The sequence below is a fragment of the Scyliorhinus torazame genome, chromosome 22 (assembly GCF_047496885.1).
Source record: "Scyliorhinus torazame isolate Kashiwa2021f chromosome 22, sScyTor2.1, whole genome shotgun sequence".
Taxonomy (NCBI): Eukaryota; Metazoa; Chordata; class Chondrichthyes; order Carcharhiniformes; family Scyliorhinidae; genus Scyliorhinus; species Scyliorhinus torazame.
Genome location: NC_092728.1, coordinates 102407882 through 102421662, shown reverse-complemented (window position 1 = coordinate 102421662; position 13781 = coordinate 102407882). Strand labels below are relative to the sequence as shown.

The 13781-nt window shown below is 47.3% G+C and overlaps 1 protein-coding gene across 1 annotated transcript in view; it reads right to left on the bottom strand.

The window, feature by feature from the left end:
- The window catches only part of col27a1b (collagen, type XXVII, alpha 1b), a 699034-nt gene that overhangs the window by 449423 nt on the left and 235830 nt on the right, over window positions 1-13781 (bottom strand). Inside the window, exon 11 of the mRNA XM_072487808.1 lies at window positions 7560-7613. Within this exon, the coding sequence (XP_072343909.1) occupies window positions 7560-7613 (54 nt within the window). The remainder of the gene's footprint in view (window positions 1-7559; window positions 7614-13781) is intronic.

Sequence of the window (13781 nt, the reverse complement as noted above, 5' to 3'; positions counted from 1 at the left end):
TTCTGCATTGTTAAATATGGGCAAGTTAATCAAATACTCGGCGACAATTTAGTCATACTGATCTGCGTTAGATGTCGTATTGAAGCCCATTTCAACAGTTTGGTAAGTTACCTTGCCTGGTCTGAGATAGTTGCTGTGCTGTATGGACGGTTAGGAAGCACTGAGTCACAAATATTAACCCATTTGCATCACAGTTTGTGTGACTATCATAGAATTTACAGTGCAGAAGGAGGCCATTCGGCCCATCGAGTCTGCACCGGCAGTTAAAAAGAGCACCCTACTTAAACCCATTCCTCCACGCTATCCCCATAACCCAGTAACCCTGCCTAACCTTCTGGAAACAATGGGGCAATTTAGCATGGCCAATCCACCCAATAAAGGGTATAGACTGTTGCCAGTTAATGCCAATGACACCACATTGATAATGTATAAATGGTGAGTTAACTAACAAACTTACGCTTCAATGAGAAATACATTGCTGTAAATCATGGGCTCTGGGTAAAATATTATAGACTGCTAGAAATAACACCAGTAATGTATTAGTATCATATTTCAGAACCTTCCACACATCCAAAATAATTCCTTAGTTTATCTTTCCAGCAAACTCCCAGAATGTTGAATATAATAGTTGCCAGATGCACACTCCTTAACAACAATAAAGACAAATTGTGTTTCCACGGGGAATTTGGGACAAGATCTTGGAAACAGCCCAAAGTGCGCCTGTCTAGTTGAACCTCTTGGTGCATTAATTAGCATCCACTGAAATGACTTCACTGACACGCACATTTCTGTAACTCGAAGCGGTCCTTTGAAGTGAACTATCGCAGAGGTTGTTTGCACGTTTTAGTGGTGTTAGAGGTTGTGTGTTTGCAGGAACAACCCCTGATCCTAGTCTGATCTGTGACCGAACTCTCTACTGGGACTACTGCTGATGACCATTTATGTTCATGATCCCGTACCAGCCTCCCCGAACAGGCGCCGGAATATGGCGACTAGGGGCTTTTCACAGTAACTCCATTTGAAGCCTCCTTGTGACGATAAGCGATTTTCATTTCATTTCATTCATGATTTATACTCGGTATTCACTTCTAACATTTCTAAATTTGCGGATGACGAAATTGGCGGGGATTATCCATGCCGAGGAAGACTGAGCCAAATAGCAGGAAGATATCAATAAATTTGCCGAGCGGGCAGATACTTGGCAAATAAAGTTCAAAACAAAGTGGCAGGCAGAGTAGTGAGGTCAGATTTCATGCAAGGTGCAAGTCTAGGTGGGGAAGAGGAACAGAGGGATCTTAGAATACAATTAGGCCGGTTGTGCCACAGGTTAGCAAGGCCACAAAAAAGACAATCCAAGAACTAGGCTTTGTGACTGGAGGAATAGAATTGTAAAGTGGAGATGTTATGCTAAATCTGCATTAAGCCGTGGTTAGGTCACACTTAGAATACTGCGTACAGTTCTGCTCACATTGTTATAAAAAGGACAAAGGGGCTGCGATGTCGAGATTGAGACCGCTATTCAACAGCACTTCTGGGACTTGAAGAGTGTCTCCCAGTCGAGGCCACACTTTGAAAGTGTTCCAGCAGTGGGAAGCTGAACTCGCCAGTAGTACCGGCTCCTCAAGGGGGGCGCAATTTTGAAAAGCTGCCCCAATCTCTGCACCTCCCCTTCAGGACTCCCCGTGTTCAGGACCACCCCCTCACCCCCCAACCTTTCTGAGGCCCTCTCAAACCACCCCCCACTCCCTCTTTCATGGGCATAGCCCACCCCAGGCCCAATCCTTGGCAGTGGCATCCTGCCACCAAGGCACCTTCGTGTTGCCTGGCACCTTGGCAGTGCTAACTGGGCACTGTTTGCCACTGTCAGGGTGCCAGGCTGGCAGTACCAAGGTGCATGGGTGCCAGGGGGAGTGTCAGGGTACTACCCTGTCCTGTCCCGGACCACCCGGGGGGCTCTAATGGCCCCAAGACCCCCCTCCCCGAGGTGCCATCACGCCCGGTCCACAAATGTGGAAACCAGTACTAATCGGCGTCTGGTTGAGACCTCGCAGGCACGGACGTTCACGCTTCAGCGCCGGGTGAACACGACTTCGGGATATTTAGATGAGCGTAATGGCGGAGCACCTGGCATTGTCCTGGCAGGGAGCCAGGTTGGTTTCTATTCTCAAGGTGTCAAGGGAGAGTGGTACCTTGGCAGGAAGGTTTAACGCTGTTGAGATACTGGACCACTGGTGCATATTACGTGGGATTGGGGTGGGATCAGGGATCTTCGGAATGGAAAATTAAGGGCAGCACGGTGGCGCAGTGGGTTAGCACTGCTGCCTCACGGCGCTGAGGTCCCAGGTTCGATACCGGCTCTGGGTCACTGTCCGTGTGGAGTTTGCAAATTCTCCCCGTGTTTGCGTGGGCTTCGCCCCCACAACCCAAAGATGTGCAGGGCAGGTGGATTGAACACGCTAAATTGCCCCTTAATTGGAAAAAATGAATTGGGCACTCTAAATTTAAAAAAAAAGGAATGGAGAATTGGAGGTTGGATAGAGGTTGGGAGAGGGAGTTTCTGGGGAAGGGTTCTAGTGACTGGGTGCAGTGGCATTCAGAATGTGGGGGTCAAAAGGAACGCTTCTGCTCCCAGCCGCCGGGTAAACAATTTAACTTCATGTCCATAGTCATAGGGACGGGTTGCCTCAGAAAACAACACGACTGGCAGTGGGGACTTCGAGCAGGAATTTGGCCTAACATTTCAGGCTTGGATAAAGGACGTGTCTAATCCTCACTCAACAGGATGGGTAACGCAAGTGTGGTTGACTCAAGCAATATCCCACCAAAGCTAATGGACTCCTTGCCCACAGATCCCAATGACGTAGCTGCAATTGTAACTTCAGCCGCCTTTCCACTTGGCAAAGTTGGCTGGGGAGAGGTTCTTCGGGGCCAGGACAGGTCAGCTTTCAAAGTTTGACTTTTAAAATGCTGGAGCAGTGTTCCCGGCAGGCCTCAAAAAACCCAAGGCCTCATTAGCCATGGAGTCGCTCCCCTTCCCAGTGGGCGGGCTCCGGCCTTCGTCCGCATTTTGGGATTTTTGGCTCCGTTTCCTGGGAGTCGACACAATAGTAAATAGGCCTGGTTTGTGGAGCTGGAGGGGGTGAGCTGGTAACTTACGCAACTACTCATCCACAAAGATCTTCCTGTCATACGAACCCCAGCCGCGTATAGAGCAATGATTATGATGTGGCAGTGTTAGGGATTCAGTGCCTAAGTCTTTAATAATTTCTATTACTGTGCAAGCTACACTGAGTAAGAATCAACGTTGTATATCGTGTGTGTGCAAAAGCTTCATTTACATGAGCTGAGTAGATTATATTTAGTTTGAGTCACGGTGACCCTGATGTGTATGTAATCATCCCACCCCCACCAGTTAGACTGTTATTAAAGGGCCTCAAGTCAGTTTTTGCTCCAGCAGACGTGAATCAAATTGCTTACCTATCTGAAAAACATGCTGACGTTTCACATCCATTTCCCCTCGGTCGGGGATTGATATATTAAACATGACGGGAATTTTCTGCTTTAACTTTAAGGCAAGGGGATTTTTCTTTTTTTTTTAAACACTGAATTGGAAACTGAGTAAATAGCTCTGTTTAGTTTATACTTCCCCATAAATGTGACTGTGCTGAAACATTTATAGGGCAAGGAAAACGAGGGCAATATGTCTGAAAGACATGCCACACTTACCAGCTCAAAAATGTATTTTATCAGCCTGCCCCCGTGACTTTGTAGATCAGCACCCGGTGAGGATACGGGGGAGGATTTCTAGCAACCGATCGGGGTGGGCACAGAGGGAGCGGGATCGAAATATTCAAGCTGTGCGCAGTCAGTGTATTGGTTTGGCCGCATCATCCCAGCGGCATGATGGGGGGGGACGGGGACTGTTAAATAAGTTAAACGCCCATGGTGCTAAGGGTAAGCTCCTGGCATACCATGGATAGAGGATTGGCTGACTGGCAAGAGGCAGAGAGTGGGGATAAAGGGATCTTTTTCAGGATGGCAGCCGGTGACTAGTGGTGTGCCCCAGGGTTTGGTGCTGGGCCCACAACTTTTCACAATATACATTAATGATCTGGAAGAAGGAACTGAAGGGACTGTTGCTAAGTTTGCAGATGATACAAAGATCTGTAGAGGGACGGGTAGTATTGAGGAAGCAAGGGGGCTGCAGAAGGACTTGGACAAGCTAGGAGAGTGGGCAGTGAAGTGGCAAATGAAATACAATGTGGAAAAGTGTGAGATTACACACTTTGGAAGGAGGAATTTGGGCATAGACTATTTTCTAAATGGGGAAATGCTTCGGAAATCAGAATCACAAAGGGACTTGGGAGTCCTTGTTCACGGTTCTCTTAAGGTTAATGTGCAGGTTCAGTCGGCAATTAAGAAGGCAAATGCAATGTTAGCATTCATGTCAAGAGGGCTAGAATACAAGACCAGGGATGTACTTCGGAGGCTGTATCAGGCTCTGGTCAGACCCCAGTTTGAGTATTGTGGGCAGTTTTGGGCCCCGTATCTAAGGAAGGATGTGCTGACCTTGGAAAGGGTCCAGAGCAGGTTCACAAGAATGATCCCCGGAATGAAGAACTTGTCGTATGAGAAACGGTTGAGGACTCGGGGTCTGTACTCGTTGTAGTTTAGAAGGATGAGGGGGGATCTTATTGAAACTTACAGGATACTGCGAGGCCTGGATAGAGTGGACGTGGAGAGGATGTTTCCACTTGTAGGAAAAACTAGAACGAGAAGACACCATCTCAGACTAATGGGGCGATCCTTTAAAACAGAGATGAGGAGGAATTTCTTCAGCCAGAGGGTGGTGAATCTGTGGAACTCTTTGCCGCAGAAGTCTGTGGAGGCCAAATCACTGCGTGTCTTTAAGGCAGAGAGAGATAGGTTCTTGATTAATAAGGGGATCAGGGGTTATGGGGAGAAGGCAGGAGAATGGGGATGAGAAAATATCAGCCATGATTAAATGGCGGAGCAGACTCGATGGGCCGAGTGGCCTAATTCAGCTCCTATGTCTTATGGTCTTATGGCTGGGGGGGGGGGGGGGGGGGGGGTAGTGATATCTCCACTACCAGCAGCAGGTAGCCAAGGCTTGGTGAATGGCCATTTAAAGCCATTTGTTGGAGGCTAATTAGTATTTTCTGGTCAACGTCCAAGTCCCCAGAGGTGACAGCTGCCTTGTTGTAACCTCCTGAATGCAGATCAGGGCTGCGAGGTGGGTGGGGTGCGGGGGGGGGGGGGGGGGGGGGGGGGGGCGGTTGCAGTGCTCCAGGCAGGCTTATAACCCCTTCCTGCCTGGCTTCAGCTGTAGACCCAAGCCGCTCTGTTCCCCCAACCCCCACCTCCCCCTCCCCGACGCAACCAAAAATGGATGGCCGCCTGCTGAGAGCTTTTCATGTTTTAAAAGTTGGAGAGAGAGTGCCTCCATCTTGGACCACACTCTCCCCAACTTACCCGAGAAGGCAGCCTGCTGGTGCTTCTGAGCTGAAGGCACCTAATTGGCTCTCCAGGGTGCCACGGGTGGCATCCTGTCCAGAGCCCAACCACCCAGGTCCCCCAATCGCCGGACCCCCGGTCAGTACATTGGTGGAGACCCCAGTGCTAAACAGAGCTCGCTCTGGATCTCCGAGGCGAGGGGGTTAGATCTCGGCCAGAAGCACGTTCAAGTGAGCCCATTGAGATCCAGATTGCGACGGCTCGCGAGGTCCCGCTAAATATCGCGAGGCGTACCGAGCTGGGTGAATCTCACGAGAGGCTTCTGGCGGGACTTACTGGGCTCGCCGCATCCCGAGTCGGGCGGGGAGCAGCCGTTCGCTCGGGCCCAAGGTTTGTGAAGAAAACCTCACCTGAACGTGGAGCGGGAGGAGCACATGAGAGTGGAAATTGCACCGGATTTATGGAGTAAGCCCAGTGTCTCAATGAGGCATTTTGCAATCTATGCCATCTTATTCCCCAGTCTCACTCAACAACAAACTGTATTTATGTAGCACTGTTAACATCATCAAATAGCCTAAGATTCTCCCCAGGGGCATTATGAAAAAGAAATGACACTGATCCACATCGGGAGATATTGGTTCAGATAATCAAAAGTTTGGTCGGAGGTTGGTTTTAAGGAACGTCTTAAAGGAGAAGAGAGAGGGATTTAGGCAGGAAATCCGAGAGCTTCGGGCCTTGCCTGCTGAAGGCAGAGCACCAATGAAGGAGCAATTCAAATCGGGGATGTTCAAGAAGCCAGGATTGGTTGAGTTTCAGATTTCTCAGAGGGCTGTGGGGCTGGAGGAAATTACAGGGATAGGGAGAGGGCGAGACATGGAGAGATTTGAAAACAAGGAAGAGGATTTTAAATTTGAAGCGCGGCTTAACTGGGAGCCAATATTGGTCAGGGGTGATTGGGGAATAAGGTTTGATGAAAGTTAAGACATTGGCAGCAGAGTTTTAGATGACCTCAAGCTTATAGAGTAGAATGTGGGAGACCAGCCATAGGAGGCACAGTGGTTAGCACTGCTGCCTCACAGCACCAGGGATCCGGGTTCAATTCCGGCCTCGGGTGACTGTCTGGGTGGAGTTTGCACGTTCTCTTCGTGCCCGACTGGGTTTCCTCCGGGTGCTCCGGATTCCTCCCACAGTCCAACGATGCGCAGGTTAGGTGGATCGGCCTTGCTAAATAGCTCGTTACTGTCCAGAGATGTGCGGGTTAGGTGGGGTCCCGGGGATAGGGAGTGCGCCGAGGTAGGGTGCTCTTTCAGAGGGGTCGGTGTGGACTCACTGGGCCACATGGCCTCCTTCTGCACTGTTGTGATTCCCGTGTGTTGGAATAGTCAAGCTTGGAGGTATCAAAGGCATCGAGGCGAGTTACAGCAGCCGATGGGCTGGAACAGGGGCCGGTTTGGGCGAAGTTACAGCGGTGGAAATAGGTGGCCTTGATGGTGCGGATATGATGTAGAAAACTTATGTCAGGCTTTCTGCTCCCCCGATTCCTGGTAAGAGTTCCCACCTAGCCCAACCAATAACGAGGCAACTGACACAGCATACCAAGGTGAAAATCCAAATTATAGAACCGGAAGCTGGTAAATTTAATAATAATCTTTATTCTCACAAGTAGGCTTACATTAACACTGCAATTAAGTTACTGTGAAAAGCTCCTAATCGCCACATTCCGTCACCTGTTCGGGTACACAGAGGGAGAATTCAGAATGTCCAATTCACCTAACAGTACGTTTCGGGATTTGTGGGAGGAAACCGGAGCACCCGGAAGAAACCCACGCAGACACGGGGAGAACGTGCAGACTCCGCACAGTGACCCAAGCCAGGGATCAAACCCGGGACCCTGGAGCTGTGAAGCAACAGTGCTAACCACTGTGCCACCATGCCGCCCTAAACCAGCGAAATATTACAGGGCAGTTCCTCTTCAGAAAATGCTAAGACAAAGGTTGTTCAACATTAACACTGCATCCTACCTTCTTTATTCAGAGAGTGAGTGTTACATATAAATATATATATACAGAGGAATAAAGACTTACTTGTTTTCCGTCTCCTCCGGGAAGACCCAGTAACCCTCGTGGGCCTATGAAGCCCTGTAGAAAGAGGAGAGAAGTGCCATCAGTAGATCTTGGAGAGGTTCAGGGATGTCAACGCGTTATTTGGCTCCGTCGATGCAGCGAAGTGGTGCAAGTGATGAACAAAGCCTTGAGGCAAGTGTATATGCCCATGGACTGCATGGTGCTGGCTTCCACGATGTAGTCCAAGGGCACATACCCTCACACCAGGGATCGAGCTGCGTCGGCCGCACACTGTCACTAGAAACAAAGATAACATGAAAAGCCCACCTTGCGTTCCATGCTAAAGGGAGCAACAACTGGATTAATAATCATGGACACATATCCTTGACATTTCCATTTCAAGTAAAGAGGTACATTCCCACTACAGAAGTGTAGCAAGTCATCCTTCTCATGGCTCGAAGACCTAAACTTCATCTGGGTCACTGTTCATTCTCTCGCAACACAACGAGAATATCACATCTGCCAGACCTGCCAGAACATGCATCAAAATGTCGACAGAGTTATTTTATAATTAGTTTTCCACAATTATTTGTTGTAATTCCAGCTAATGGTCTCTCAAACCATTACAACAATTCATACATCTAATAACGTCCCTGAGCTAAGTATTCATGCTGGCCATGGCGTAAGCAAATCTGAGTATGATTTTGGGCCTGTCTTCATTACAGAAAAGGAGATTTAATAAGGGGATCAGGGGTTGTGGGGAGAAGGCAGGAGACTGGGGATGAGAAAAATATCAGCCATGATTGAATGGTGGAGCAGACTCGATGGGCCGAGTGGCCTAATTCTGCTCCTATGTCTTATGGTCTTACAGATAATGCAGAAGATAAACACCTGGAGAGCCTAATTGGGCCAAACAGCTTGTTCCTTTTTTTAAAAAATATTTTTAATTCTCCTCCTTTTTCACATTTTCTCCCAAATTTACACCCACCAACAACGAACAATAATCAGCAACAAATATGTAAATCCCCATATCAATAACAACGATCCCATCCTCCCACCAAACCCCAAACATTAGTCCGCGTATTCACATAAACAAATGACAAAAAGGAATCAGGAATCACCCATAGTCGCCATCAACACACACCGCCCCCCTCCCCCAACCCTCAACCTCCCCTATGTTCGACATGATCCAATTCTCGAAAGTGCATGATGAATAATGCCCATGAATTGTAGAACCCCTCCATCCTTCCCCTCAGTTCAAACTTAACCTTCTCAAGAGTCAAGAATTCCAGCAGGTCCCCTGCCACGCCAGGGCACAGGGTGGAGAGGTTGATCTCCACCCTAACAGGATCCGCCTTCGGGCGATCAACGAGGCGAAGGCTACAACATCTGCCTCCGCGCCAACCCCGGCTGGTCCGACACCCCGAATATGGCCTCCCGGGGACCCGGGTCCAGTTTCACGTGCACCACTTTAGAAATTACCCCCAAAACCTCCTTCCAGTAAACCTCCAGCTTTGGACAGGATCAAAATATATGAACGTGATTCATATGAACTATTCTGAATAGGTTGGCATATTAAACCAACACGTGGCTACTTTCCTCACAACACAAATTCCCAATCCTCATCAGGGCAGTTAGCAAAAGGAACGTTCCTGCTCATTCTATATTTCAGACGTGTAAATTACATTGAGCTTTTTAATTTATATTCAATTCATTTCTGATGTCCCTCCCAGTGAACAATGCACTCCATTCTACAGGTCAGAAAGCAAGCACGTGCTCCACTTCCAGGCTCTTTTCCGATTCTACTATTAGGAATTCAGAGTGGACAGACCAGAGAGCACTGTTCTTTCAATTTTACCTCACATTGATTTAAAGCCCATACTAGCGGAGAGTCTCTTGGCAGTGAAAGGGATATCGGAAACCTGCCAAGTGCGGAAAAAAATATTGCAGACGGGAACCTGTACCCCTAAGCACTTTACCTACATAACAATAGTAATTGCATATCAAAGTAATTCACTGACGATGAAGAGATTTTGGGACTTCCCTAGAGAGACACAATAGGCACGTTATAAATGTAACTTTCTTTCCCCTTTCATTCCAATGACCCAGTGTGCTGGGGCATCAGGACAGTGAACCATTGTACCAACTATATTTTTAAATCATGGAATGAAACTAATAGCTTTGAAGGAGTGAATGCGAATCCACATATAGATTGAACAATGTCTCCCAGTTACAGAGCACAATCCTTTTAAAATGTCAAAAGAGTGACGAAATCTCGCACTGACGTTCAACTTTGAGACTCTCAATAAACTTTGGAATTCTTATATTTTTTGAGGGAAGAAGCAATGAGAGCCTGTAGGCTTAAAGCTTACTCTCCAATTACTTGTCATGTTTTTCCTGATCTTCACCCCTGGAGACCTGAATTTAACCCAAGCCCCAGTAATGCAAAATATCTCTGACTGGCAGCGAAAGGAAGGCCACACGTGAAATTACTTCAAAGGGAGGACCCAATGAAACATTATAGAACAAGTGATGATGAACCATATAAAACAGGTCACAGCCCTGAGACATTGACACATTATTGTCCGCCTCTGAAAATTACCGTCGAGCATTTAGTTAATCGACCCCGTGCTCTCACTTTTCCAAAAATCACTTTTATTTATTGGTCTAGTTTCAAATTTTCGGATCATACTGTGCGTTTTCAACGTATAAAATATTCATCCTTTTCAGATTAACAGCATCTGAAAACAACTTTTATGGTGTGCAAGTTCGACTGGATAATTCATAATTATTTTGTAAAAAATCCTGATTGTCCCTTGCGATGGATTGGTTCATTGTTAGCAGGTATCAATGGAAAAATCTGTTTGTGGTTCATGTCAGCAATGAGTGGGCCACTGCACCTGGTACGAGTATGGATGGAATTCTGCTCCTGCTAAAGTGAGGAGATCTAGCCTTTATTCACAGCGTCACACAGCCAAAGAGAAACCATCAGTCATCTGGGCGAGGGACAATCAGTGGATTATCGCCACTACTACTTTTGGATACTGTAGATCTGGAGTCAAATTACATCTGGGGTAATATTGTCCCAGGTATTAGCAGAAAAAACATAATTCCCAGTTTAATGGGTCGGTGATTTTCTTTCAAGTCACGCTTTCTCTTATGTTTCCACTTTGCTGATTCACTGCTCTTGGTCAGTAGGATGGGGGACAGTGTGGACTATTACTACTTCCATAGATCCAATTAGTGCTAGATGAGAGAACTGGGACGTGAAAGGAAATGGAACCTTCCACTGTTTGTTTCAACCAGATCGATGATAAGGAAACGTGTTACCCTGGGGAAACCTGGGATTCAAGCTCAGACCTCCTAACTCAGATCTGTTTCCTACCACTGGATCTAGCACGTCACCCCAAGTCTCGTTTTCAGGTGCATTAAAGAGTAGTCAACATTCAAGATGGTTTACTCTGTAAAAGACCGAGCTGCAAGTTAAAAGGCAGTTAGTGAATCACATTTACAAACCTATTGAAAACCGACAATAATAGCCCATGAAAACCATGGCAATGAATTGAGTAATGAGCTGAATGTCTCCACCTGTTCATGATCTTGATTTTCCAAAACAAAATGTGTCACCTAGAACACAGCAACTATTTCTACACAGAACAATTCATTTTATACACATCATTCTAAAATCTCTACACCATTTATTTTCTTCCTTAGGTGAAAATTGTGAACATTCCTAAATTATTGCATAACCACTTCATTTCAATTATCTTCCTTTTCACCATTCCTCAGTGCTGTTGGCCCGGTGAGATCCACAAGCAACAATCTTCCATCAAGGCATTTTGATGCTGTGATGTACAGTGTCTGAAACATAACTCCCAAGTGCCTTCCACTGCTCTTGTTTCCATAGCAAGTAGTTGCCGAAAGAGGTGAATAGTTTGTCGACAGAGGCTTATAGCTTATGGGGTGGCACTCCACATTAAGTCTGGCTGGCCAAAGGGCAGCACAGTGGCGCAGTGGTTAGCACTGCAGTCTCACGGCACCGAGGTCCCAGGTTCGCTCCCGGCTCTGGGTCACTGTCCGTGTGGAGTTTGCACATTCTACCCATGTTTACGTGGGTTTCGCCCCCACAACCCAAAGATGTGCCGGGTAGGTGGATTGGCCGCGCTAAATTGCCCCTTAATTGGAAAAAATGAATTGGGTACTCTAAATTTATTTTTTAAAACGTATGGCTGGCCAGGAGTCTCTCCCACTCCTACCGCCAGTCATTGGCGTGATGGAAGGATTTGCAGGCTCGCAAATTGACCGCGTTATGAACGCACCTTCCTTGGTCATCAAGTCCTGGGGTGGGACTCGAACCCAAAGCTTCTGGCTCAGAGGCAGGGAAGCTACCCACCACGCCACAAGACTGCCTATCACTTCAATGTAGACTTCGTTGCAGTATGGTCGACAATCAATGGTACCGATACACCATTTAGACTGGAAGCAGCAGAGTTATAAATATTCTAAACTGAAGAGGACTTTAATTTGTTTGGACAATGATACTTTCTTCACCAGAACTTTATCTTTTGGGAAGTTTTTATTGATGTTAGGATTGATAAGGTTGTGTTATTGATGTGAAAGGGGCCTCTCTTTAAGTATGAACCTGGACGGGAATTATTTGACCATTTAATCCTAGATGCAAACCCTGGGCGCGATTCTCCGATCGCGCGACAGAGTGTCCGCGCCGTCATGAACGCCGTCGCGTTTCATGGCGGCGTGAAACGGGCGTGGGCAGTAGCGATTCTGTTCGATGATTTTACTATTCCATTGATGGTGCATTTACTCCCCAACTCCTCCCCAGCTATTGGAGAAGATCAAAAAAGCACTGTTGAAAGGACCTTTCTTACGAACATGTCAGAAACATGAAGAGGAGGATTCCCAATACCCCAAGGGGGTTCTTCAAATTGAAACCATTCTCCACACACTGCGACAGTGAATTCATTCCTCAGTGCTGTTGGCCCGGTGAGATCCACAAGCAACAATCTTCCATCAAGGCATTTTGATGCTGTGATGTACAGTACTGGATCACAACACCCAATGCCTTCCACTGCTTTTGTGCAATATATTGGGTGAGCCATGTCCCTGGAGCTTCATTTATTTAGCCATGACTGGAAAATCCCCGGAAACATGTCTACTTTAATGAATCAATGGCCTCCGAGGGGCGATGGAGGGAGGTGGTTGGAGAATACCGGAAATTTGAGGAATGGTGATGACTCTGCAATACAGCTAAGCACCTTGGGGAGATGGTGCTATAGTGGTAATCATAGAATTTACAGTGCAGAAGGAGGCCATTCGGCCCATCGGGTCTGCATCAGCTCTTGGAAAGAGCACCCTACCCAAGGTCAACACCTCCATCCTATCCCCATAACCCAGTAACCCCATCTAACACTAAGGGCAATTTTGGACACTAAGGGCAATTTATCACAGCCAATCCACCTAACCTGCACTTCTTTAGACTGTGGGAGGAAACCGGAGCACCCGGAGGAAACCCACGCACACACGGGGAGGATGTGCAGACTCCGCACAGACAGCGACCCAAGCCGGAATCGAACCTGGGACCCTGGAGCTGTGAAGCAATTGTGCTAACCACGATGCTACCCCAAATGTCACTGGACTTAAAATCCAGAGACACAGGCTAATGCTCTGGGACAGGGTTTCAAATCCTGCCATGGGAGCTGATAAAAAAAAAAGCTGGAATACAAAGCTGGTGTCAGTAACAGCGACCATGACAACAGACATCAATTGTTGTTAAACCCCAGCTGATTCACTAATGTCCTTTAGGGAAGGAAATCTGCCGTCCTTACCTGGTCTGGCCTACAGGTGACTACAGACCAACAGAAATGCGGGTGACTCTTAACTGCCAGTCAATTGAAGGGGTAACTAGGGAAAGGTCAAGGAACGCTGTCCTTACTGGCAATGTCCACATCCCGGGAAAGAATTTAAAAAAGTTTCTTCTTTATTTTTGGCTTCTTCCTCACACACATCACTGCGGGAAACAGGCCAAGTAATAACTTAGGAAGAGGTAGAGTCAGAGCTTGTGGAGATTCAATACCTGTTGCCAAGTGTGACGGACCCAGAGTGTGCAAGATGCAACAGTAATGCTTCATAAAGACACAAGGATTTGTTGACGGGTGCTTGCTTAAAAACTCCCCTGTGCAATGACTATGGGTCTGCACTGTAGGAATTCATTCTATGATTCTATGT